This window comes from Lepidochelys kempii, chromosome 23, assembly GCF_965140285.1.
Source record: "Lepidochelys kempii isolate rLepKem1 chromosome 23, rLepKem1.hap1, whole genome shotgun sequence".
Classification (NCBI taxonomy): Eukaryota; Metazoa; Chordata; order Testudines; family Cheloniidae; genus Lepidochelys; species Lepidochelys kempii.
This window is the reverse complement of record NC_136402.1, coordinates 19,320,037-19,346,070: the sequence shown is the minus strand read 5'-3', so window position 1 is coordinate 19,346,070 and position 26,034 is coordinate 19,320,037. Positions and strand designations below refer to the sequence as shown.

The window sequence follows — 26,034 nt, the reverse complement described above, 5'->3', positions numbered from 1 at the left end:
TGGGGAGGGGGCTGTGGGCGAGAGGGATGGGTTGGGGGCAGCAGGGGGCTGGGGTTGGAGTGGGGCCTGTGACCAGTGGGAGGGGCAATGGGGAGGGGCTGTGAGCAGGAGTGGCGGGGACTCTGCAGCCATGGGGGAGTGATGGTGTAGAGGGAGCAGGGGGGCTGTGGGTGAGGGAAAAGGTGCTGTTGGGTGGCAGCAAAAGGAGGGGGTTGGGGAAGTGTGGGTTGAGGGTTGTAGAGGCAGGGGGTGGTAGTAGGGTCTGGGAGCTGAGGGATAAGAGTTGTGGGCGGAGGTTGAGGTGGCAGCTTAGAGGGATTCAAGGTGGCAGTGGAGGGTTGGGGCAGTGGTTTTGGATGGATGGGGATGGTGGGTGAGGTAGGAGGGGGTTGAATTGGCTGTGGGGCCTGTGGCAGTGGAGGGATAAAGGCTCCAGGTGTCGGGACATCTGTGAGGAATGGGGATTATGGGTAGGGTAGTGGGCTAGAGGGCCGTTGCTGATGTGAAAGTCTCCATCTCCTGCTCGTAGGCATAGGGATGGACTCCTGCGTCATCCCCCTCAGGCATGGGGGTCTCTCCCTTGTACAGACCACAGACTTCTTCTACCCACTGGTTGAGGATCCCTACATGATGGTATGAGTAGGGGTGGGTTCCAGAGTGGGCAGGAGAAGGGAACAAGTAATGCCAGAGCCAGAGACTGCGCTTGTGATGGCTGGTGGAAGGCGACTGTTGTGGGCGTGCCATCTTCATGGGGGATGTGCTAGTGAGCTCAAAGCCCATGGGGGGGCATGGGTAGGGGATGCTCTCTGACTCAGAGCATGGGAAATGGGCCCCCTGCAGGGGACATGCTCTGTGGTGCAGAGCCCACAGCGCAGGAGATGGGCCCAAGGAGGGGGGCCACCTTGAGTCTCAGAGCCCAGGAGAATGGAGTATGGGCTCTCAGGCTCAGAGCCTGAGGCATGGAAGGTAGGTCCTATGGGTGACCCTCACGCTCCTGTGTTCTAGGGCCGCATCGCATGTGCCAATGTGCTGAGTGATCTCTACGCCATGGGCATCACCGAGTGCGATAACATGCTGATGCTGCTGAGTGTCAGCCAGAAAATGACAGATGAGGTGAGGGGATGGGATGGGATGTCGGAGAGAAGGGTCTACCTATGTGCTGTGGTCACTGACCTTCCCAGCTGGTATGGGTAGGCTCAGCGTGTCTCTACACTGCTGGTGTGGGAGTATGTTGGATGTTCTGTGACAGGAGAGTTGGAAGTACTGCAGGTTTATAGAGAATGAAGCAGCTGCTGCCCCAGAGCTGGCAGCCTGATAGTTCCTCTGCTCTGTAAAGCACAACTAAGATTTCCAGGCACTGAGTTACAATCCAGGGAGATGGTGCGGGAGGTCCTTGTCTCCCTACCAGAGCCCTGACTTTCCATCTAGGGCCCCTGAAATACCCTAGTGCTGGGGAAGGCAGAGACTGAGCCCTCTCATTGGTCTGATCCAGACTCAGCTCTCGGACATGGTTGGGTCCAGGCCCTCCCTCTGTCTCTCTTTCCCAGTTACCCAGATAGGAAGCTTCCTGGCAGGCTACAGGGTGTCTCCTGGCATCTTAGTGGCCTAACTGGGCAGCACCTCCTGTCTCCATCGGTCCAAGGCTAACACTTGTGTCTGTGTGCTTTTGCCTGAGACCACTGAGTGGGGTTCAGACTCCCCACTGACTTTATACTAGTCCCTGCACTGGTCCTGCTTTCTCTCTTCAACTCTGCAACCTGAGGGCTGAGGGGAGAGAACAAGGCTGCGTGGGACAGGCGGAGACTTAGGAGGTGAGATGATACCGGCGTAGCGAAGGGACTATCATGCAGACAGTGAAAGGGGAGAGCAGGACTAGTACGTGGGCATGCTGAGAAATTATTATTTAAAGAAAACCAAAACAAGGAAATTAACTGCCCCCAACAGTTTGTTAATGCAGAACAAAGGTTGCCCAGTGGTGTCTCATGCCCTTCCAGAACATGGAGATTGGCTAAACTGAAATCCCAGAAGTGGAAAGTGAAGGTACAGGCCGCCCTCACAACACAGCCTTAACTCTACCATGTCCCAGCATGCCAAGAACACACATTCTGGCACTCTAGATATCACAGAGCATGGTAAAGTCCAATGCCACCTCTTTGCTAGGACAAAGGTCAGGTTTAGGTCTGGTGTATTGAACAGGTGCTGCCTGCCTCGCCTTACACTGAGAGGCGGAGCCAGTGCCACCCAAACAATCCCATATTTGCTGTTTGCTGCCACCCCTTCACTCCTGCAGTGAGGATTCCATCTGAGACATGATTTCATCTATCCCTCACTAAGCCCTGGAGACCACAGTAGTGTATGCCCCCAGGCTGATCATCCCTGTGGGATGGGAGGAAGAGGACACCCTCATGCACCTCTTCTGACTCAGCCTGCAGAATTCAGCACTGAACTGAGGCATTCCTCAAAGTTCATATGCAGCTGTTCTCATAGCATGGTGACAGCTCTGCCAACTTGCTCCAGCTGATTCACCCACCACTCAGTACAGCTATGTCTCACACAGGATTGCAGGTGGAGTGCAGGAAAATGCTTAAATTCAAATCTGGAACACAGCACAAACAGTGGCAGGTTTTTAATGTCTGCCTATTATGGCTCCCTCTCTTACTTTAACCGTTCCCTGTGGCTATTGCCTGCTGTGGGGGGGGGAGAAGGCTTAAGATTGTGTTGTGGGAGTACCAGGTACCTTTGTATTTCCTGGTTTCCAGAAGCTGTAGCCAGCAGTGCTGGGCAGCTTGGACTCGACATTAACAAAGTGTTGGGGGAGTTAATCAAAGAAAAGAGTCCACATGATGTGGCCCATGCTATAGTGTCTCTCTCTCATCCCCCAGTACTTGGCACAGGTCAGTGAGGAGGCTCTTGTTATACTGAGCAGTAAAGCAAATACACCTCTATTCCGATATAATACGACCCGATATAATGCGGGTTCACATACAACGCGGTAAAGCTTTGATACGCTGCTCTGAGCAGCGTGTTAAGTGTGCCGGGCCAGGGCCGAGGGGTTGGATAAGGGGCAGAGGGGGTCAGGGGTTCCCCCCGCCAGGGTCTGGGGGGCAGGAGCTATGGCGGGGCACTTTTGGAGGCTCCGCAGTCCCAGAGTGGCTCAGGAGATTTGCGGGGGGGCCGGGAGCAGCCCGCTCTGCTTCCCTCGGCCCGGCCCCAGATGTGTCGCTTGGGGGAAGGGATCCCCTCCGCACTCACCGGCAGTGGCGGAAGTGGAGCAGCCCGCTCCACTCCGCCAGCTCCCAGCCGTGGCGCTCCGCTTCCCGCTGCAGGTGAGTGTGGGACCTTTCCCCAACCTTGCCCCCAACAACATGGCTGGGGCAAGGAAAGCGGAGAGGGCTGGGGCTGGGCTGCTCCACTTCCCGCCGCCGCTGAGTGCAGAGGGCATCCTTTCACCAACCCCTACCCAACCTCCCTGCTCCAACCCCTATCCACACCCCCCGCCCCGTGACAGGCACTCACTGGGAAGTGGAGCAACGTGGCCCCAGTGCGCTCTACTCCGCCAGCTCCCAGCCACAGCGCTCCGCTTCCTGCCACAGGTGAGTATGGGGGCTGTCCTTTCCCCAACCTCCTCGCACTCAGCAGCGGTGGGAAGTGGAGTGCTGCGGCTGGGAGGTGGTGGAGTGGAGTGGGCTGGGGCCGCGTTGCTCCACTTCCCGCCGCTGCCAGTGAGTGCCTGTCAGGCGGTGGGGGGTGTGGATAGGGGTCGGAGCAGTCAGGGGGCAGGGAGGTTGGGTAGGGGGTGGGGTCCTGGGGGCGATTAGGGAACAAGGAACTGGGGGGCCAAAGCAAGTTCGATATAATGCGGTGAGATTTTTTTGTCTCTCAAGGACCACGTTATATCGGGGTAGTGGTGTAACTTTAATTTCCCCTCTGGTCATCTTGTCAGTGACCAGCTGTCAGCAGTCAGTGCCCCAGGGGCTCGGTACTCTGTGCCCCTAGACCCATTTGTCAAGCCCCAGTCAACAACTTGGTTCTCGTCAAAGGAGTTACCTTCATCCTGATAGGACACTGAACTATGTCAGCATCTCCACAAAGCACTGTTTGTTCAAGTGTGCTGTCGGGAGGCTCCATGCTGCAGAGAATGATTATTGTCCTTTCATTCTGAGGATGCCTCCTCGCCTTCCCAGCCTTGCTCTGGTCGAATGCCCTGCTGTCCTGGCATGTTTTCCAGCATTTCAAGTCCTTCTGATCTTCCTGAGTGGAGCTGATTAAAATCTGATATGTGACCTTTGGCTGTAGGTGTGAGGTCACCTGCAGTGTCAGTCTGTCGGGCCCTGTTGCATGTTGTCATCCTTTTCTATTCCTCCTACTAATCCACTTTCTCAGAATTCGGAAGTGTTGGCAGATCCCAGATCCTGGTCCTCAGCTGCTCTCTCCCTGCTGGTGCCTCTCAGTCCTGGCTTCCCTAAGGCACGCCCTGCCCTCCTTACACACAGGTCCCCTGAGCTGCCAGTAGCCAGCCCACCAGCTGTTTCCTGACCTGTGTTCTCACCTCCCCAGGAGCGTGAAAAGATTATGCCACTGATGATCAAAGGCTTCCGGGATGCCGCAGAGGATGGTGGGACATCAGTGACAGGCGGGCAGACTGTGTTGAATCCTTGGATCATTGTCGGGGGTGTTGCTACTGTGGTGTGCCAGCCCAACGAATTTATCATGTGAGTGAGGAGCAGTGAGGCCCCAGGAGCTGTACAGTTAGTACCAGGGTTAAAGGGCAAGGGGCAGCCCGAGGTGCCAGAAGCCTCCAGTGGGCAGGATAGCCTGAGGCATGCACAGCTCCTGGAGTGGCGGGAGGGAGGAAGTATGCAGGGGTCCCACATTTCTGTGGTCTGGGCTGCGTGCTAGCCACTACACAATTCCCTGGAACCAGACCCCGTGGGACCATGCTTTTTACAAGGATGAGCGCGGCAGCTCTCCGACTCAGTTTGGGTTTTCAGGTTCCAGCTTCCTTATATCTCACTGTGGTCTCTTACAGTGAGCCCACCCTAATTCAGTCTCCTGGAGAGATTTCTGCACCTTCAGGGAGCAAATGCAATCAGTGAGTAGTGATGCAGGGAGGTAGAGTGAGTTAGTCACCCAGAATATGGCATTCGAGAGTTCTTTGGTCAGCATGGAAAAGCCACGCTCTTCAGTCAGTATTGGTAGAAGCAGTGGCTGGAGGGCACAGCCAGGAATGACTCACCTGGGTGTGCACAGTTCACGGGTGTATCCGTTTCAGGCCAGACAGTGCAGTTCCCGGAGATGTGCTGGTGCTGACCAAGCCGCTGGGCACGCAGGTGGCTGTCAACGCTCACCAGTGGCTGGATAATGTACGTATTCACCGGCTGCTATTGTTGCCCTGTTATGCGTGCACAGCTTGCAGTCGGGGGAGGTGAGGGAGTCGGGATTGAGGAGCTGCCATGGGAGAGCCCCCATAGATCCTTGGGCCCAGGCGGTAGAACATCCACAAGATGGGCAACAGGCCTTGCTTTGGGACCCTCCGGAGGGTTTGGAGGAGACTGAGCCCCTGGGGGTGGCGGGGGAAGGGGGGGCAGGCCTGGGTGCCTCTTACCCTCTCCTGTTTCTTTTCCAGCCTGAGAGGTGGAATAAGATTAAGCTGGTGGTGTCCAAAGAGGACGTGGAGCTGGCCTACCAGGAAGCCATGTTTAGTATGGCCATGCTGAACAGGACAGGTAGGCACCTGGACATGTAGTTGGTGAGGAGCATAGGCTGCTCTGTTCTGCAGCTCCCAGCAGTAGCCTGACCGGGCTTGTGGCAACAGGACTTGCTTCCTGCCTCAGTGTCTGGAGCTGGTAGTCAGGGAGCAGCCAGAGCCTCTTGGCTTGTGAGCTCATAGGTTAAACTAAGCAGCACGACATGAGATCTGTGCTTGGCAGGGCGTCTTCAGGGGAGCACCCCTCCTCTCCCGGCATTAATCTCCCAAAAGAGAAAGAAACGAAGCCCTGGCAAGTGAGAGGTGCATAAAGTCCCTTTTGGAATCCACCCCCTTGTCATGGAGTTAGCTCCTTCCTGACCAGCCCGTAAGTGCCTCTCCTTCCCCGCCACAGCTGCCAGTTTGATGCACACTTTCAATGCTCATGCTGCCACCGACATCACGGGCTTTGGGATCCTGGGCCACGCACAAAACCTGGCCAAGCAGCAGCGCAGCGAGGTCTCTTTTGTCATCCACAACCTGCCTATCATCGCCAAGATGGCTGCCATCAGCAAGGCCTGCGGGAATCGTTTTGGGCTGCTGCAGGGGACGTCCCCGGAGACATCAGGTAGGGCGGGGAGCCAGGGTCACCTGAATTAGAGGTGCCTCCTAATTCACCTACCCACAGGCAGGTGAGGACGGCTGTCTCATATCATCAGGCCTGGCCAGTTCCCTGAGGATTTCAGGGGAGGCAGCTGGGACGGTTTGTGGCTCAGAAGCTTGATGCCTCTGAGATGAAACTGGGGCAAGACAACATGGGATTGGCACCGGGGCTTCGCGTAAGACAGCCAGTGACTAAATGGTGGGGCCTGGTGTGACAGGAGAGAGGGAGAGACTCACTGGGTTAACCTGGCAGAGTGGAATCTGATACCATTTTGTTTCAATATTTATCGACTCCACTCTCCTGGGCTGGCTGCCAGGCCTTAGTCATCCTGCCTTGTAGTCCCTGCCCAGGGCAAGGAGAGAAATGCTAATCCCTGCACGTCACCCCAGGCCACTGCGTGTGCACCGGCTCTAGCTAGCGGCTGGGCAGCGGGACTCTGGTGGCATCTCCCCACAAGCTAACTGTGTGGGGCAGAGAAGAGCTTTCACCCCTTTCTGAGCTGCTCTGATTGGCCCATGGCAGAAGGCTTGCGGGGCCAATAGCAACCTTCCCCCCACGACTGCTGCTGACTGTCTACATGGCAGTGAGACTTGAGGGCGAATTGACACCCCTCCCCCCACAATGGGGACTGAGTAGCCCTGTCCCTCTTTGCAGGGGGGCTGCTAATCTGCTTGCCCCGGGAGCAGGCCGCCCGCTTCTGTGCTGAAATCAAGTCTCCCAAATACGGGGAGGGGCACCAGGCCTGGATCATTGGCATCGTGGAGAAGGGGAACCAGACTGCGCGCATCATCGACAAGCCGCGCATCATCGAAGTGACGCCCCGGGGCGCCACGGCCTCCCCCCAGGAGAACAACTCAAGTGCCAGCCCTGAAGCGGCCTCGTGAGATGGCAGATCTTCCTTCCTTTGGACACTATAGGCCTCTGCCACAGATACAGGGCAGCAGGGCTGGCTGGGTGTCTTGGCTTTGGGAATGAGAATCACAGAATCATAGGACTGGAAGAGCCCTCGAGAGGTCATCTAGTCCAGTCTCCTGCACTTTGGCAGGACTGCTCTATACCATCCTTCCCTTGAGAGCTGTGCTTCTCTCATGGTGCAGCAGGTGCTGATCTTCCTCCCCAACTCAGAGCAGCACCGTGATCAAACGGCTCCCCTTCCCAAGGTCAAGGTGGCCGAGGCAAGGCCCTTCCAGACTGTGCCTGAGCTGAGTGTCCGGTGATGCTGCCTTCCCCACAGGCTGATTCAGGGGGTTAATGTGGCTAATTGGTTCCTGCAGATGAAATGAATTAATTATTTATTAAGGATAAATGCAGGTGATGCAGAACAGCAGGTAGTTTCTGTCTAGAATTATTTATTGGAATATTTCAACGACCTCTCAGGCTCCCCCAGCCTTTGTTCAGACTGAGCAGCTGGTATAAAGGCTGGGAGGGTTGGTATAAGCCATGTGGCTGGGCATGTGCCCTTCCTCTCTTTAATGAAGCTCTTCCTCTTAAACCCACCCTGGGGCTAGGAGGAGTCGAGGACCCCCAGAGGGCAGGGCACCAGCTCAGCCAGGTGGATTGCTTCTTGGGTTGTAAATTCCTGATGATTGATTCAATAAATATCAATTTCTATATGTGCTGTGGTGGTCAATCCGCAATGGGGGGGCTGGACGCACACTGCACCTCAGTTCTAGGAGACACTGTACAGACGGCCTGCAACGAAGGCACTTCACAATTGGCACGATCAGAGTGGGATGGGATGGTGCAGGAAGGGTGGGGGCTGAATGTCAGCCAATAGATGTATCCGGTATCGAAGTTAATGTAGAATCACTGCTGCTAACGTTTGCAGATGATGCAAAGATTCACGGAGTGGTCAATGAGGAGGATAGGGCAGCCATAAAGAATGATCTGGCCCTAGCTTGGTAAGATGGGGCCATTCAAACAACGTATTTCAATACAAGGTCATACAGCCAGGAACATTGAATGCAGGTGAGAATGCCCAAGGGGCTTGTGTGCGCAAAGGTGGGAGGGGAGCATGCAGTGAGTGGGTCTGTGGGTTGGGGTGGGGTGTGATCAGGCCAGCTAGGAAAGCAAAGGGTAAGGAGGGCCTGGGGCTGTCACGTGACTTTATGGGATGCTCCTTGTTTTGGCCTTTTCAGTGCACTTTGCAAAATGGTTAATGGGAAAGGGCTGGAGGAGGGGAGAGAGGAAACCCCTCAAATGATCACTGAACCCAGGAATCTGGCCCTGCCGCCCCAGGGGAATGGCCTAGCCATCAGGATCATGGAGGGCAGTGTTGGGGGCAGGGGGATGGAGATAGTTGGCTGGTCTGTTCGGGCCAGGTGGTGGTGCCACCTGGTGTCCGTGAGGGAGGTTGGTGCTGCTGGAGCTGGGAGAAGAAATTACCCTAGCGTTCTCCCATACTGGCCTCTGGTTCTGCCTGAATTCAGCCTGGGACTGATAGCCAGGACTCCTGGGTTCTATGCACGGCTCTGGGAAGGGAGTGGGGTCTAGTGCAGTAATTCTCAACCTGTGTTCTGTGGACCCCTGGGGGTTTCCGCACCTCCATTCAAAGGTGGAATCACTTTTTTATTTTTGTAAATTTTTTAGGGGTCTGCAAATGAAAATAGGTTGAGAACCACTGGGCTGGGGGAGTAGGGGACTGACAACCAGGAGTCCTGGGTTCTCTCCCTGGCTCTGGAAGTGTGGGGTGAGGTTCTGGTGGGTTAGAGGGAAGGGGGAGTTTGGTTCCCACATCTGCCAATCAGCTGGTGTGAGATCATAGACAAGTCCCTTCCCTGCTCTGTTTCCCCTTCTTGCCAAGTATCTATTCAAATTGAGCTGTTTGGGTCAAGGACTGTCTGTGCGGTGCCTGGCAAAATGAGATTCTGAGCTCAGTTACCCTAGTACTGCTAATAATGCATACTGTGTAATGGGGCCCAGTCGCAGTTGGGCAGGGTGTGAAGACTTGTCTGGCAGCCAAGAAACACCCAGAAATAGGGCATGACAGTCACTGGAGATGCTCAGGAGTTGTTTCTGAAGCTGCACAGGAAGTTTCCATTAAGGGCATGTAGTCTTGCAGGCCTCACCCATTCACCCTCATAGCTGAGCCAGTCAGAGCATGGTGAAGATTACATGCATGGGAGTTAAAGCCAGCACTGTGAACTCTGCAGCCAATTGACGTGGATGATTGTTGTGTGGGCTGGTCCCAGCACGCAGATAATTTTGGATGCAGGTAAGTGCTATTCCAGCTGTACTGCTGGTGAATGCACACAATAGGCTGTTGTGTCCTATGGATCTGGAGGGAGAGCTGGCAGCCGTAGAGGCTACAGAGCCTGTGGGACTTAGACCAAGACTCAGTCCCAGTTTAAACAAGGGAGCTCATAGCTCAGTGTAAGAGAAACCAGGGCAGAGTCGAGAGGGGGGGAGGGTTTGTCAGTCCTCATCTGCCCTAGCGGGGCACATGGAGAGAGGACAGTGCCCAGGCAATGGGGGTGTTATATGCTAGTCCCAGAGCCTGCACCACTTTGGATATAGGCTACAGATTTCCCCCCTCACCAGCATCTGAGCAGAACATGCAGTTGCTAACCCGAGGCTGGAACACTGCTAGTCATGAGGATCCTAGACTGTGCTCACTGACAAAACTCGGAAGGGTTTGGAAAAGCGCAGAGACGCTGCTGTTCTTCTCCAGCTCTGGAGCATCCTGGGACCCGTGCTGCACTTCAGGGCAGGCTGGAGAGTGAGAAGTTGAGCAGAGGGGATGTGTTCATATGCATGGGCTGAGGTATAGAAATGTAAATGTTTTGTTAAAGTCATGCATTGGACCGTGCATAATAGCAACAAAGTGGAGCAGTCTTTATGGGCAACAGTAGCACTGTTATTACCTAATACAGACTAACACGGCTGTTACTCTGAAAGCTGTGTGTATTGTTTGTTTAGTAAGGGGTTGACTGGGGCTCTGTCTTTTGAAGCTGACTGGGAACTAGTTACACCAGCAATCCATGTTTTACACAAAGTGGCCCTGAGTGTGACTCTGCAGAATCAAAGGCCAGAGTTTGGTCTTAGCTGAAAACTCTACAAGGAGTGTTAAGCTAACGTGTAGGGGAGACTGTTCTAGAATTCTACACAATATTAGCTCAGCTCTCTGTTCTTGGTGTGCATTTTCTGATGGGGCCCTCACCCAGTTGGGACCTCTAGGTGCTACCACACGTAAACTTAATAGTGGGGCCTTTATGTGCTCCTGTAATCCTGTAGTAATGTGGCCCTGATCTTGCTTGGAATGTTGATCTTTCATCCTGGTCTCCTTTTAACTAATTCCTCTCGTTGTAGGTTGTGGCATCAGTGCCAGCCCATCATGAACTGGAACTCAAAAGTGGACTCACATATTTGTGCTCCATAATGCACCTTAGCTGGAGATGTCATCTCAGAGTGTTGTGATGCTGCTGTGGAACATTCTTGCTAGAGCTGTGCTCTGCTGTGGGGGAATTTTTGATCCTTGATGCTGGAATAGGGAAGCGTTGGTACCAAAATGCTGCCTTTCTCTCCCTTCCCTCCCCCAATGCATCTGTTAGCAAACTTTTGTTTCCACTTCAGTTGCTGAGATACTATCACCCGCCCCCACATCCTCCTGGCTGTAGAGAGAGGAAGCTGCACTCAGCTAGTCTGTTAAAATAGAAGTAAAAATCCCCTTCTCACACACATCTGTAAGAAAATAGTGCGCTGTTCCTTGCAGTCAGTTCTTCGCGCTGTTCCTTGCAGTCAGTTCTTCACACCGGGTGAGACTGCTGGGACAATGCAACAGGAGGTAAAAGGCCTTAAAAGAGAGCCTGCAATGATGCACCTGAATGTGCTGGAGGAGTTGGAATCACCTCAGCACCAGAGCACACCCTGCTGCCCATGGGGGCCTTAGTGCTTCAGCAGCAGCCAAGGAAAGGTTGCTGTGGGGCTGTTGCACCTCCCAGAAACTGTTCTGAATGTGGGCTGTATTTTGCTTTTGAGTCCCTCTGTGTAATCTCATTAACTCTAATTTAGCCTGATTTCTGTTCCCCTTGCCTCGCTGTGTTAGTGTCACCCTGATTTGGCATAAGAATGGCTGGGCTGGGTCAGACCAAAGGTCCATCTAGCCCAGTATCCTGTCTTCTGTCCGTGGCCAGTGCCCCAGAGAGAATGAACAGAAAAGGTCATTATCAAGTGATCCATTCCCTGTTGCTCATTCCCAGCTTCTGGCAAACAGAGGCTAGGGACACCATCCTGGCTAATAGCCATTGATGGACCTGTTCTGCATGAATTTATCTCGTTTTAAGTCTTGGCCATCACAACATCCTCTGACAAAGAGTCCCACAAGTTGACTGTGTGTTGTGTGAAGAAATACTTCCTTTTGTTTTAAATGTGCTTTTAATTTGGTGGCCCCTAGTTCTTGTGTCATGAGGAGTAAATAACACTTATTTACTTTCTTCATCCTAGTCATGATTTTATAGACCTCTAGCATAACCCCCATTAGCTGTCTCTTTTCCAACCTGAAAAGTCCCAGTTGTCTTATTCTCATCCTGTAGAAGCTGTTCCATGCCCCTAATCAGATTGGAACAGCAGAGTCCCCTGCCCTGTAACCCAAGAGGCTGCTTGCAGGGTGATGTGCTTTGCAGAATGGGCCTGGCTTTTAAACATCAACATACAAACCAGACTTTTTATGTTAAATCTCCCAAGCCATAATGAGACAGAGACTGGCCCCAAAGCTGGGGGGAAATGTGGCTCTGTAACTTTAAAGGAGGGAACACTTACTGGGGTGTGTGGAGAGTGCTATGGTGAGGTTCACTTGCCCTCTTTATGCTTCAGAAATTTGGGAGGGATGCACGTGTAAAGGGCTGCATCAGCTGTACACAGTGGAGCTGGGTCCTTCCAGCCAGGGTCCAATGGGGGTGGGGGGAACAGTGCTAACTAAAGCTCAGCCCCCCTCTGTGGGCTGCTAATAGAAGTGTCCACTGGGCTCCTGCTAATGCACCTCAGCCAATGAGCCACAAGTGAAGAAAAGCGAGCTTCCTGATTGGTCTGCAATGTAGCCAATCGGTGGGGGCGGGCCCACTCAGCCACTCGCTCCCACCAGCCTCGCGTTCTGGTTACATAACACGCACCGCTCCCCCGCTAGAGTCAAATGGCCACGCTCAGAGGCCGGGTGCGGTTTCGTTAGGGCATGAGCCATAAATGCTGCAAAGCAACCGGCTGGTGAAGAGCCCTGAAAAAGGCTGCGTGTGAGAAGTTGAGAGGTTTCAGAGTAGCAGCCGTGTTAGTCTGTATTCGCCAAAAGAAAAGGAGGACTTGTGGCACCTTAAATAAATTGGTTAGTCTCTAAGTGCCACAAGTCCCCCTTTTCTTTTTGTGAGAAGTTGAGCACTTTTCGCTAGCCCAGTATCCTCTGTTAACTAGCCTAACTCCATGAGCTTGCAGGCATGCACCAGGAGGCTATGCTCAGGGGATTCAATACCCCCCAGCGTATTTGGTTAGTTTATAAGCAACTTGTGAGACATATTTCAGAGTAGCAGCCGTGTTAGTCTGTATTCGCCAAAAGAAAAGGAGGACTTCTGGCACCTTAGAGACTAAGGTGCTCAAATAAATTGGTTAGTCTCTAAGGTGCCACAAGTCCTCCTTTTCTTGTTAGACATAAGACTAGTTGGTAGCTTCCTAATGTTACTTTTTTAAAGTTAATTTAGGAAAAAAAGTACTTCCAAACGTGCCCAGTGTTCATACCCTTTACGCACAGAGCGATTAACCTGAGGAAAGCCTGTCTCCCAGACCAGGAGGCAGCACTTCCACTCAGGCCTCAACATGGAGCACAGCGATGGCTCACTGGCTATTTCAGAAGTACTGAAGGGTACTGGGCTAAGGACTGACACAAGTGACCCAGACCCTACTGCCTGCCCTGCTGCTTACACCGTAAGGGGGCAGAGTTGCCAGATGATCCATAAATGCAAACTAATGCACACTGGAACACATAGCACTCACTACAGACGGTGTGTGTGTGTGTGTGTAAAACAGCTGCTGTTAGGATTAACCAGTATTGAATTTTATTCGCTATCTTGTCTTCCCCCCTCCCCTCAGTAGTGCCAGCACTTGCGTTTTGGACACTGTTATTCCATGGTAGAGGAGGGCAGACCTGGTGATTGTGTGAATCTAGCTCAGCGTATAAGCACTTTCACAAGAAGAAAATACCAGGTACTTAGAAAAGAAGCAGATTCTTTTGTTGTAGATGCTTTAGCCAAACCAGGAAGGGGGCTCAATACAGCAAGGTCTGTAAACACTCAACTCCCCTCCCTCCACATTAAGTTTTAATAGACTTTACATTAAGGCAAGAGTCTGACTTTTAGAGCAGCACATGGACCATAACGTTAAATAACCAGAGCACAGTGTAGAAGGAAAGCAGAGAGATGCTGCGACAGCCTGAAACTGAGCAGGAGAATCTGTCTTCACCACCCCACCCTGCAAATGGTTCAGGGTTAGCAATAAGGTGCTCAAAAAGGAGATGAACAGTGAAACCTTCCTGTCACCCCTCTTCCACCCCTGCCGAGTGCTGCTACACCCCTGGCTTGAAGTGGTTTCCATTCTATACAGGGTTTAAAGTTTGGTTCAGTAGCTCTCAGCGCCCCTGCTCACCCTACAAATCTGTCAATCTCCACAGATTGTCAAATCCCTGAATTACAGCAGATCAGGTACATTCAGTTTCACGTAAGGCAGAGACAATGGTGCAAACCCCATCCTCCCCCATGATACCCACAGACTGTCCATTCCAACTGGCTCAAGACAGCTGTGAACCCAGTTTGCAGCATTGTGTCGCAGAGCAGCAAGTGCCATGGGGGGGGGGAGGGGGGGAAAGCAAAGAGTCGAGCAGGCCAGGCACGCCCCTTGCCCCCAGCCTCCTCCATGGGCATCACTTGATACAGTCCATTACATGGATCTGCAGTGTATCCATGTCAGGAGCCTGGTACTGGCACTTGGGACAGCAGAAATCCGGCTGCTCCTCGGAGATACTTCGCCTACGCCCTGCAGCTGGCAGGGCTTGGAAAGGTACTGGGGCCATGTTGTAAACTAGGGAGAGAGAGAAAGTTACTGTCCTGAAGATCAGCACCTTCCCGTGGTGCCCAGATAGTCTGCAAGTGCCCAGGCCCTGGCCATGAGCATGCCCCACCTAGGGAGAGTTTTAAGACTCACCTGGCTGGGGTACAGGCGGGCGCCCCTCCGAATGGCGGTTCCTCATCTCCTCCATCAGAGCCCTTTGCAAAACAGCAAGAGGTTAGGAGTGTGTGGGTGGGGGGAGAGGGGGGGGTCAAAGCAGAACTTCAGCATCCCTTTCCTCCTCCCTCCCCCTCTCCGCAAGCATTAGAGTGGGGCTCAAACCCCCATGGGACCCAGGGCTGTGGGCATGGCTAGGGACACTGGCTCTCCACAGGAGCCCCAAGGGACAAAGCAGCTGTCTGCAGATTCGTCTAGCAAGACAGGAACTTACACTAAGCTCTGACCCACTGACAGAGCCCACAGGCCAAGTGTTTGGGGAGTGGACACAGACAAAGGGAACACTCACCAGGTGGCTCCATTAGCGTCTGCCTTCAGCTTGTCATAGTCCCGCCGTAGCTGCTCCAACTGCTCCTGCAGAGTTTCGCGTTGCTCGTGCAACTTCTCCCGGGCCTCACGTTCTGCTAGGAAATCCGCCTTGTAGATATCGGCCTGCAGGAGAGGCACCAGCGACCCTGCCCTTCAGCAACTGTGCGCGCACACACACAGTTACCCCCCCACCTCCCATCCCCCTGCACCCACCTGGGCCTTCAGCACCGGGATGGTCTCCAGCACAGCCTTGTGCTGCTCCATGTCCTCCTTCAGCTTGTCAATCAGCTCCTGCTTGGCCACCAGTGCCTCCTCGGCCTGCTGCAGCTGCTGTAGCAGCTCCTTCAGGTGCAGCTCCATGCCCTGGAGTGGGGGAGAGGCCCACATAACACTGAGCAGCAGGGCACCCAGAGGGCAGGGCTGGCCCCAGCCATGGAAGCCAGCCAAGCAGCCCTTCTCCCCCACAAACCAACTCTAAACCCACCTGGCTCCTCTTCTCGCTCTCTAGGCTGGATTTCACATGCCCATCGTACTCCTGAAAGATCTGGTGATAGGCCGCCTGCAGCTGGGCCAGCTTCCTCCTGAGGGATAACTGTGAGGTCAGAAGCAGCTCCCCACCCCCCTCTGCTCCCATACCACCCCAACTCTCCCTCCCACTCATCTCCATGGCACACTCCCCCCACCCCCCAGACAGACAGGCGCTCCTCTGCTCTGTGGCCCCCGTTCCCACGCCCACTCACTTCTCCTCTGTGGCGCCCTGCCTCTCCACCCGCAGCGCCGTCTCCAGGTTCTGGGCCTGCATGCGCAGCTGGTCCACCTGCACGCTGTGCTGCTTGTGCAGAGCCTCAGCCTCCCGCTCTAGCTTGCAGCGCTGCTCGGCAGCAGCCTGTGCTCTGGTGCACCGGGCAGGGGAGAAATGCCAATGTTAGCAGGGGGCTCGGTCCCACGTGCCCCCTCGATAGTGTGAAAGAATGAATTATATTGAAATTATAATTCATTAAAGAAATGCTACTTGAAGGGTTTGTTGAAATATAGTTGTCAGGAAGAGAAACATTAAGGAGTGTGAGACAATGGGTCCTCAAACTAATTAACTTGGAGCTCCTACTGAGCTAGGAGATTGGTAAAGGTTAGTATGCAAATAAGATATGTATGTCTATTTGTCAGTTTCTGCTTCCTTTTTGTCTCTTATGTTAAATTGGCTTTGGCTTAGCTGTATAAATAAGTTATCTTGAGCCTCAGAGAGGGGCTCACAGTCGGGTGCATTGGCAAAGCGCTTTGCTAATAAACAGAGTGGTCTGACAAATTATGTGAGTCCTGAATCTGACTTTGACAATTGTCAAGGCCTGCATCCCACTTCCAACCTCCCAGGACAGGTCAGTGGCTGCAGCCAAACTGACCTGCTGCCAGCCCCAGACCAGGAGGGAAATTCACGGGTGCGCATACTCACTTCTCCTCCAGATCCTGTTTCTCCAGCATACAGGCCTCCAGCCGGCTCTGGCTCTCCTGCAGCTCCCCCAGCAGTGAGGTCACCTGGGCTTTCACCGAGGCCCTGTCCTCCGTCAGCTGCTGCAGGGAGGGAAGGGTCCACACCTTAGCCCAGGTCACACCGCCTGGGGGATCTAGATTCAGAGAGAGGGTGAGGCTGCCGCAGGCTGGGATGGAGGCTTATGGAGGCCCCGTCCTCCTCCCTTTCCCACTTCCCTGGAGAAGGGGATGGCACGTGGGGGGGAAGGGGGGGTAAGAAAAAGGGAATATTCTAAAAATGTTTGTGACTGATATGCATGGCAGGGACTTACTAAACTAGAGATTGCTACCCACTGGGGACAGAAGGGTTAAAAAGCTGCTTCTGGGTCCAAGCAGGGAACATTTGGGGGGGGGGGGAGAGAGAGAGAGAGAGGTGTCACATCTAGGGGTTGCTAGAGGACTGGCTGCAACTGACCCACGTCAATGGGAGCCCAAGGACTGAATTAACACCTAACAATTAACACCTAACAGCGCAAACTCCAGCAGGCAGAGCCTGGGGACTGAGGAGGTTCTGCAGGAAAGACAATGGGACTGGGGCATCGGGACTGGGTTAATAGCAGGTGTCACCATTGGCTTCTCTCTGCTAACCAAAGGGCATCCAAAGCTGCACCCAAGTGACTACACCCAGCTCTGTTTGGAGAACGCCTGGCTGCTGGGCATCACTCACTGGGGTGTATGGGTCCCTGCAGAGCGTAAAAGTCTCTCCCAGGAGTTTGTCTGGGAGGGCCGGTGCCCGGGGGCTCTATCTCTGACTCAGTAAAGCTGCATAGCCTCCCCTGACAGAAGAGGGGGACTCCTTGGGGGCATGCTTACAGGGTTTCTCTGAGGGTCTGTTTAAAGGCTGGGGTCTAGCACCCATCCCATGGGGCCGTGACTTTGGCAGCATTTACCTCCAGCTGTTTCCTCAGGGCCTGAAGCTGCTGCTCGGCCTGCTGCTCAGCCTCCTGCGCCCTGGCTCCCAGCCTGGCCACCTCCTCCCGCACCAATGCCAGCTGCTGCTTCAGCTCCACGCTCCTGCCAGGGAACCCACACAGTGAGTGGGTGATGGATCAGCACCGAGAGCCCTGCCCCCTGCCCCCGCTGCGTGTCTTGCATTCCCCTCCCATCCACCCCCCCCCAAAGTGTCCGCCAGCCTCTTGCACAAAACCTGACCCACTCCATCCCCCAAGCGCTGAGAGCACCCTGCATCCCCCTCCCCTCATGCCCACACACCACATCCCAGAGCCCCCTGCACCAGCCCCTAACACACACGCAGGTGCCAGCACCGTCCCCAGGGGCACAAAACCAAGCCGGGAAGCAACTTACTCCTCCTCCGTCTCCTTCAGCCTCCTCTGCAGCAGCTTGGCTGCGTCCTGCCTGCTGCTGGGTCTGAAAGGACATGCATGGGGGTGATGGGTGCCTGGCAGATCTGAGCCCAAGGGTGGCTGGTGCTCAAACCCTGGGGAGCTCTGCTCCCCTCAATCACAGCCCCCCCCACCACAAAACTAATCAGTTGTTTCTGCCACGAAGGATGTGGCCCATGGTGTCCACACAGGAGGATACCTGTTGTTCCCTCCGCAGAACCTGCCCCCTCTTTCCCCGCCAGTGGGGTAGGGACGCCCAGCCTGGGAGATAAGGGGGGCCGGGCACCAGCAGAGGTCTCCCAGCCTCACTGTATCACCGCCTCCAACGCACAAGCTGCTCTTACCCGCTGTCCCCGCTGCCCTGCAGGACCTCCAGCTCCACCAGCCTCTCCAGCTGGACCCCATTCTCCTGTGAATGACATTGGCACCGCTGAGCCACAGCTGCCACCAGAACCAGCCCAACTCCCCCCACCCTCCCACACCCCACTTGGAAACAGTCCCAGGCTGAGCAGGGCCAGCCTAACGCCCCCAAGAACCCAGGTCTCCCTGCCTGGCACAGGGCACCCCAAGAAAGGGGTCCCATTTCTCCCAGCACCTCTATGGCTAGGGCCCTCAAACATCCCTGTGACCCCCACAGAACTCTTGATTCTGTGAGGACATAGGATTTTTTCTGACGCCTCACTGTGCCTGTTTCCCCCCATACTTTTCATTGCTACCCAGTGGGGAGAAAAGGGTCAAGTTTGCTCTTGGGCTGTGCAGGATGGGGTGGTAGGAATGGTTCAGTAAGGAACCCACTGAAAGCAACCCAGATCAACGCAGGGCCTGAGAACATGGAAACCCCCCATGGCCGGAACATAAACATAAAAAAGAAGCTTACAAGAAGTGGAAGGTTGGACATATGACCAGGGAAGAGTATAAAAATATTGCTCGGGCATGTAGGAATGTTATCAGGAGGGCCAAATCGCACCTGGAGCTGCAGCTAGCCAGAGATGTCAAGAGTAACAAGAAGGGTTTCTTCAGGTATGTTGGCAACAAGAAGAAAGCCAAGGAATGTGTGGGCCCCTTACTGAATGAGGGAGGCAACCTAGTGACAGAGGATGTGGAAAAAGCTAATGTACTCAATGCTTTTTTTGCCTCTGTTTTCACTAACAAGGTCAGCTCTCAGACTGCTGCGCTGGGCATCACAAAATGCGGAAGAGATGGCCAGCCCTCTGTGGAGATAGAGGCGGTTAGGGACTATTTAGAAAAGCTGGACGTGCACAAGTCCATGGGGCCGGACGAGTTGCATCCGAGAGTGCTGAAGGAATTGGCGGCTGTGATTGCAGAGCCACTGGCCATTATCTTTGAAAACTCGTGGCGAACCGGGGAAGTCCCGGATGACTGGAAAAAGGCTAATGTAGTGCCAATCTTTAAAAAAGGGAAGAAGGAAGATCCTGGGAACTACAGGCCAGTCAGCCTCACCTCAGTCCCTGGAAAAATCATGGAGCAGGTCCTCAAAGAATCAATCCTGAAGCACTTGCATGAGAGGAAAGTGATCAGGAACAGCCAGCATGGATTCACCAAGGGAAGGTCATGCCTGACTAATCTAATCGCCTTTTATGATGAGATTACTGGTTCTGTGGATGAAGGGAAAGCAGTGGATGTATTGTTTCTTGACTTTAGCAAAGCTTTTGACACGGTCTCCCATAGTATTCTTGTCAGCAAGTTAAGGAAGTATGGGCTGGATGAATGCACTATAAGGTGGGTAGAAAGCTGGCTAAATTGTCGGGCTCAACGGGTAGTGATCAATGGCTCCATGTCTAGTTGGCAGCCGGTATCAAGTGGAGTGCCCCAAGGGTCGGTCCTGGGGCCGGTTTTATTCAATATCTTCATAAATGATCTGGAGGATGGTGTGGATTGCACTCTCAGCAAATTTGCGGATGATACTAAACTGGGAGGAGTGGTAGATACGCTGGAGGGGAGGGATAGGATACAGAAGGACCTAGACCAATTGGAAGATTGGGCCAAAAGGAATCTGATGAGGTTCAATAAGGATAAGTGCAGGGTCCTGCACTTAGGACGGAAGAACCCAATGCACAGCTACAGACTAGGGACCGAATGGCTAGGCAGCAGTTCTGCAGAAAAGGACCTAGGGGTGACAGTGGACAAGAAGCTGGATATGAGTCAGCAGTGTGCCCTTGTTGCCAAGAAGGCCAATGGCATTTTGGGATGTATAAGTAGGGGCATAGCGAGCAGATCGAGGGACGTGATCGTTCCCCTCTATTCGACATTGGTGAGGCCTCATCTGGAGTACTGTGTCCAGTTTTGGGCCCCACACTTCAAGAAGGATGTGGATAAATTGGAGAGAGTCCAGCGAAGGGCAACAAAAATGATTAGGGGACTGGAACACATGAGTTATGAGGAGAGGCTGAGGGAGCTGGGATTGTTTAGCCTGCAGAAGAGAAGAATGAGGGGGGATTTGATAGCTGCTTTCAACTACCTGAAAGGGGGTTCCAAAGAGGATGGCTCTAGACTGTTCTCAATGGTAGCAGATGACAGAACGAGGAGTAATGGTCTCAAGTTGCAGTGGGGGAGGTTTAGATTGGATATTAGGAAAAACTTTTTCACTAAGAGGGTGGTGAAACACTGGAATGCGTTACCTAGGGAGGTGGTAGAATCTCCTTCCTTAGAGGTTTTTAAGGTCAGGCTTGACAAAGCCCTGGCTGGGATGATTTAACTGGGAATTGGTCCTGCTTTGAGCAGGGGGTTGGACTAGATGACCTTCTGGGGTCCCTTCCAACCCTGATATTCTATGATTCTATGATTGACACCTAGCATTCCACCGCCCGGAGGAAGGATGTCCCCACAGCCCACACCCCTCAGTAGGGAAGCTGAGCAGAGAGCAACTGGAGAACAAAGGACTGGGATGTGGCAGGCAGGGGATAAAGTGCTGGCTGTGGGCAGAGTCTGGCAGCTCTCATCTGGGACTGAAAGGGGCAGAGACAGAACTGGAAGTGGGGCCCACTCCAGCTTGGCTGGCGAATTGTTCTGTCCTGGCCTGATGGACTATGTCTTAACCTTTGTTTCTCTGTGTGAACGTAAGGAGGCCCCGGGTTGGGTTACAGGTGACTAGTGAACCAAGCTTTGTTCTGCAAATCCTGCCTGGGTGCATTAGTCCCTGCACAGCGTGAGAGTCTCTGACCAGGAGTCTTTCTCTGCTGGACTTGCTGAGCAGAGCTCACAGCGGGAATCAGGCACGCTGGAGCCCCAAGGCTCAGTCTTGGAGGCGGTGAGGCTGCGGGGCCCGCCTCTGCAGGGGGTGAGGGAGGTCTGACATGCTGAAGGGGTTCCTCCATGGAGCAGAGATCCTGCCAATTGGCAGAGGATACAGGGAGCATTACAGAGATCCCAAGTCTGGCCCTCACATTCTAGTTCACCAAAGAGCCTCCTGTCCAGTTTCCAGGGAAAGCCTATGTCACACCGGTCATCACAAGCTTTGTGAACTGCATGTGTAGATCGTACAGATGATTGTGATGTTGCATTCCATAGGATTCTGTGAAAATATGCTAATGAGTGTGAATATAATGTAACTGGTATATGCTTCATGAAATGGCTCTGTTTACTTGTAAGTCTTCCTGTGGGGGGGGGGGGGGGGCTGCCTGCGCGCTGGCAAGTGGGCAATGAAGTCTTACAGTGACGTGAACTGAACTGGAATCCATCTTTAACCTGGTGCTTTTCCATTTAGAAGAAGGGGTGGGAACCCAGAGGGAGATAAAGGATTCCCATCTTGTGCAAAAGATATATAAGGGAGTGGAACAGAACAAAGGGGGCTGCAGTCATGAGAAATCTCTTAGCTACCACCTGAGCTGGAACAAGGACTGTACCAGGGGAAAGGATTGGGCCCAGAATAGAAAGACATCTAGTCTGTGACAGAAGCTTATTCGAACATCTCTGAGGGTGAGGTTTCATCTGTAATCATATTCTTACTGTATTAGGCTTAGACTTGCGTGTTTTTGTTTTATTTTGCTCGGTAATTTACTTTGTTCTGTCTGTTATTACTTGGAACCAAGTAAATCCTACTTTTTATATTTAATAAAAATCACTTCTATTTACTAATGAACTGAGAGTAAGCAATTAATACCTGGGGAAGCAGACAGCTGTGAATATCTCTCTACCAGTGTTATAGAGGGCGGACAATTTATGAGTTTACCCTGTATACGCTTTATACAGAGTAAAACAGATTTTGGGGTTTGGATCCCATTGGGAAATGGGTATCTGGGTGCTAGAGACAGGAGCACTTCTTAAGCTGTTTTCAGTTAAGTCTGCAGCTTTTGGGGGGGCGTGGTTCAGACTTGGGTCTATGTTTGCAGCAGGCTAGCGTGTCTGGCTCTACAAGACAGGGTACTGAAGTCCCAAGCTGCCAGGGAAAATGAGCTCAGAGGTAGTCTCAGCACATCAGGTGGCAGTCCTAAGGGGGTTTCTGTGATCTGTATCCATGTTGGGAAATGATGTTCTTATAAGGCCTCGTTTTAAAGTAAGGGTGGGCAAACTTTTTGGCCCGTAGGGAAATTGTATGCAGGGCCATGAATGTAGGGCTGTGGCAGGGGTGAGGGAGGGGGTGCGGTGTGCAGGAGGGGGCTCAGGGCAGGGGGTTAGGGAGCGGGGTGCAGGAGAGGTTCGGGCTCCGGCCCGGTGCTGCTTACCTCAAGTGGCTCCGGGGTGGCAGCGGCACGCAGCAGGGCTAAGGCAGGCTCCCCGCCTGCCCTGGTGCCGTGCCACTCCTGGAAGTAGCCAGCATGTCCAGCAGTGGCTCCTGGGGGTGGGGTGGGGTGGGGCAGGGAAGACAGCTCAGCCATGCACTGCCCTCACCTGCACGTACCACCCCTGAAGCTCCCATTGGCTGCGGTTCCCCATTCCCAGCCAATGGAAACTGTGGGAGCCGGTGCCTGCAAGCAAGGGCAGTGCACTGAGCCATCTGCCCCCCTCCCCCCCACACACAGGGGCCATAGGGACGTGGTGCCGGCTGCTTCCGGGAGCGGCGCAGGGCCAGGGCAGGCAGGGAGCCTGCCTTAGCCCCGCTGCAACACAGGGCTGGCAATCCGCAGGCCGGATTGAAAGCCCCACGGGCCACAGTTTACCCTCCCTGTTTTAAAGGCAAGTCGCTCAAAGGTAGCGTGGAGACTTTCTCCTCCTGTCAGGGGGGGCACTTCTGTCCATTTACATATTGAGGCAGGTGCTAATGGGAACAAGCAGACAGACACAGCAGGGGTTCTCCTGAGTGGCAAGAAAGCTACCAGTGGGCCTGGGGTCAGCAGCATCTTATTACACAGAAGGGCAGCTTGGAGGGTGAGTTTAGGCTTTAGAACACATGTGAGGATTTTACTTCCAATGTTTCTCTTGGAGTCTCCGTTCTTTGTGAGCCCTACCCTGGCTGTGTGAGAAGTGGCGCTGTGTTCTGAGTGTAACCAGTCAGCGGCGCTGGGGGTTCCTGTGGGAACAGCTGGTCTGGTAATTCTGGGCACATCCAGTGGATCAGGGGCTGGGCACTCAGGGGGATGCTGGGCCATTGCTAGCCTGCATGTGCTGAGGAGAGGCCTGGTGCTGCCTGTGGCCGAAGCCAACAGGGAGCTGAACCTTGGCTGGTCCAGACAAGGCTCCCTCGCGTTAAGGGCAGGTGGGAGCAAGGTGCCTCGCATCCCTGGGTACCCCCGGGAGAGATGGGGGCATTACGGGTAACATTCACATCCCCCTACCAGTCCCTTACCTTGACCCTCACACCAGCCTCTCCTGGGGGCTGCACCTGCTGCTGGATCTGGGCCTGCAGGGTCTGGTTGGCCTCCTGGAGCTGCTCCAGCTGCTCCTTCAGCAGCTGCAGGGTCTCCGGGCCAGGGGGAACGGGGAGAGTGAGGGACAGACACCACAGCCTGCTTCCCCCACAGCCAGCGCTCCCACCCTGCCCGCTGCTGGGAGAGGCCAGGGCTAGAGTAGCCAGGAGCTCCTCCCAGGCCAGAGGGCCCCCAATGCGCCTTTTTCCTTCTACTCTCTCAGTAGCACAGCTATGGATAAGGCAAAGCAGGGACATTTCGGGGTGGAGTATTCTGTTCCTCAGGGAATTGGGAGCTGGGTTAGGGGAGATCCCCGACCCCCCGGCCAAGTGTCTCTCACCATCATGGGCTCAGCCAACTCCTGGGTCAGGGTCATAGTGTCCGCCTCCTCTGGCTCAGGAATCTCCTTCTCCAGGGTGCGCAGCTAGGAAGTTGCAAAAGAGTCAGACGTCTGAGAAGAGGCAGCTGTCCTGACCTACCTCCTGACTCCCCATGGCCCTGCTGCAGAAAGGAACTGGGCCAGGGGAACCGCAGAGAGATCAGTGCCCAGGTGAGACCCCCTCTTGGGCTTGGTGTTGGGGGGAAAGGTGGCACAGAATGCCCCTGCAAACCCCCTTTCCCCTTGGTGTGGGGGATAGGAAGCTCTCCTGATACCTGCTGCCTTCCCTTGAGCTGCTCCACCTCCCAGAGGGCCTGCTCCAGTTGGCACTTCATCTTGGTTCGCTCAGTGTTCAGCTTCTCCACCACATCCCGGGCCTCCCGGAAACGGAGCATCAGGAACTCCTTCTCCTCGCGCTGTGTGGCTTGGAAGCGCAGGAACTCCTGGTAGCGCTGCCGCAGCATCTGGTTACTCTGTCGAATGGCCTCTGCCCCAGGGACAGGGAGATTGTTAGCCTGGTGCTGGCTGAGTTCCTACCCTCTCTTTGTGGGGGGGGGCACACCCCTTATCCAGCTCTCCACCCCCCCCATCCGGGAGACCTCTCTGGGACCAAGGGAGAAGTTTGGTAATGTGTATGATGCCCGGGTGTGCCTCAGTTTCCCTCTGTGCTTAGCATTGCTGTGTATGGCCTGGGGTGGCATGAGTAGGTCGCTCAAGGACTGGCTGAAACCCACCCACTGCAATGGAGGATGTAGAAAGACAATGGGAGCCCCAATGTGTAGGATGTGTCAGGTCACATCTAGCAACATCCCAGTAATAGCAGGTTTTCTCCCACCCCTAAGCCCATTGCTTCTTGTCCTGTCCTTAGAGGTTCAGGAGAACAAGTTTTCTCCCTCCCCCTTGTAACAACTTTTATGTAATTGAAAACTGTTCTCATGTCCCCCCTCAGTCTTCTCTTCTCCACACTAAACAAACCCAGTTTTTTCAGTCTTCCCTCATAGGTCCATGTTTTCTAGCCCTTTGATCAGTTTTGTTGCTCTTCTCTGTACCGTCTCCAATTTGTCAACATCTTTCCTAAAAGGTGGCCTTGTTTGAAAAGGCTCCTTGGTGTCACTGCAAATACTCCAGGGCCACACTGCCCACTGAAGGGGCCCAAGAAAAGCCTCCTGCAGGGGTCTTTCTTGGCAGGAAACAGCGCAGTGCACCCTGGCCCTCAACCCACCCCACCGGGCCACGGGGAGCAGGGACTAGCCACAGCGCAGCGCCCCCCGGCCCTCGACCCACCCGCCGTGGGGAGCAGGGACTAGCCGCAGCGCCCCCCGGCCCTCGACCCACCCGCCGTGGGGAGCAGGGACTAGCCGCAGCGCCCCCCGGCCCTCGACCCACCCGCCGTGGGGAGCAGGGACTAGCCGCAGCGCCCCCCGGCCCTCGACCCACCCGCCGTGGGGAGCAGGGACTAGCCGCAGCGCCCCCCGGCCCTCGACCCACCCGCCGTGGGGAGCAGGGACTAGCCGCAGCGCCCCCCGGCCCCCCAGCCGGAGATGAGGCCTCCAGGGGGCCCGGCTCTTCCTCACCCTTCAGGTCCTGGTTCTCGACCAGGAAGCGCTGCAGGGCCTCGTGCCCGGCCAGGTCGGGGGGCAGCTGCCAGGCCGCCACCTTGCCCAGGGACGAGTCCTCGCCCAGGGCTCCGCAGTCGCCACCTGGGCCTGCGCTTGGTTGCACCATCTCGCAGCTCCGGCGCTGCCGGGTCCCGTTCATCCAGCCGAGCGGGTCCCGGCCTGCGGGGAGAGATTGCGGCGGATGAGACGGGGGGCGCCAGCCAGATGGGCCCGGACACCTGGGTTCAAATTCCCGGCGGGAGAAGAGGAAAGCTCGGACACCTGCGTCCCTTACCCGGCAGCGCGGGGGAGCTCGGACGCCTGGGTCCCTCGGCCAGAAGTCCTAGTACCTGCGTCTCGCCCCGCCCGGCTCCCACTTCCGGGATCGCGGCTCTGCCCCCCCGGAAGTTCTGCCACAGGACCCGGAAGCAGAAGGGACGCTCGGCGGCGGGTGCGGACCCCGTTGGG

The 26,034-nt window shown here is 54.7% G+C and overlaps 2 protein-coding genes across 5 annotated transcripts in view; one reads left to right on the top strand and one right to left on the bottom strand.

The window, feature by feature from the left end:
• LOC140902178 (selenide, water dikinase 2) overlaps nt 1–7,963 on the top strand; it is an 8,416-nt gene extending 453 nt beyond the window's left edge. Inside the window, exons 2-8 of the mRNA XM_073321968.1 lie at nt 530–633; nt 1,006–1,113; nt 4,558–4,712; nt 5,273–5,363; nt 5,627–5,726; nt 6,102–6,314; nt 7,005–7,963. Coding sequence (XP_073178069.1) covers nt 538–633; nt 1,006–1,113; nt 4,558–4,712; nt 5,273–5,363; nt 5,627–5,726; nt 6,102–6,314; nt 7,005–7,234 — 993 coding nt within the window. The 5' untranslated portion in view covers nt 530–537 and the 3' untranslated portion in view covers nt 7,235–7,963. The remainder of the gene's footprint in view (nt 1–529; nt 634–1,005; nt 1,114–4,557; nt 4,713–5,272; nt 5,364–5,626; nt 5,727–6,101; nt 6,315–7,004) is intronic.
• A 5,576-nt stretch (nt 7,964–13,539) lies between these two features.
• On the bottom strand, nt 13,540–25,963 carry IKBKG (inhibitor of nuclear factor kappa B kinase regulatory subunit gamma). Of its 4 annotated transcripts, XM_073321967.2 has the most exons (15): nt 25,862–25,963; nt 25,543–25,746; nt 24,244–24,455; nt 23,925–24,013; nt 23,529–23,655; nt 18,130–18,194; nt 17,748–17,810; nt 17,333–17,456; nt 16,366–16,484; nt 15,659–15,811; nt 15,403–15,499; nt 15,132–15,281; nt 14,899–15,041; nt 14,529–14,590; nt 13,540–14,405 (listed from the first exon to the last, which is right to left on the bottom strand). In XM_073321967.2, the coding sequence occupies exons 2-15, from the start codon at nt 25,724–25,726 to the stop codon at nt 14,248–14,250; spliced, it is 1,746 nt and encodes a 581-aa protein (XP_073178068.2). In that variant the 5' UTR covers nt 25,727–25,746; nt 25,862–25,963; the 3' UTR covers nt 13,540–14,247. The 4 variants fall into 4 exon arrangements, with proteins under 4 accessions (XP_073178068.2, XP_073178065.2, XP_073178067.2 ...); XM_073321964.2 differs by lacking the exon at nt 23,529–23,655 and having other exon boundaries at nt 23,930–24,013; XM_073321966.2 differs by lacking the exons at nt 15,659–15,811; nt 23,529–23,655 and having other exon boundaries at nt 23,930–24,013.
• Between the last annotated feature and the right edge of the window lie 71 nt (nt 25,964–26,034).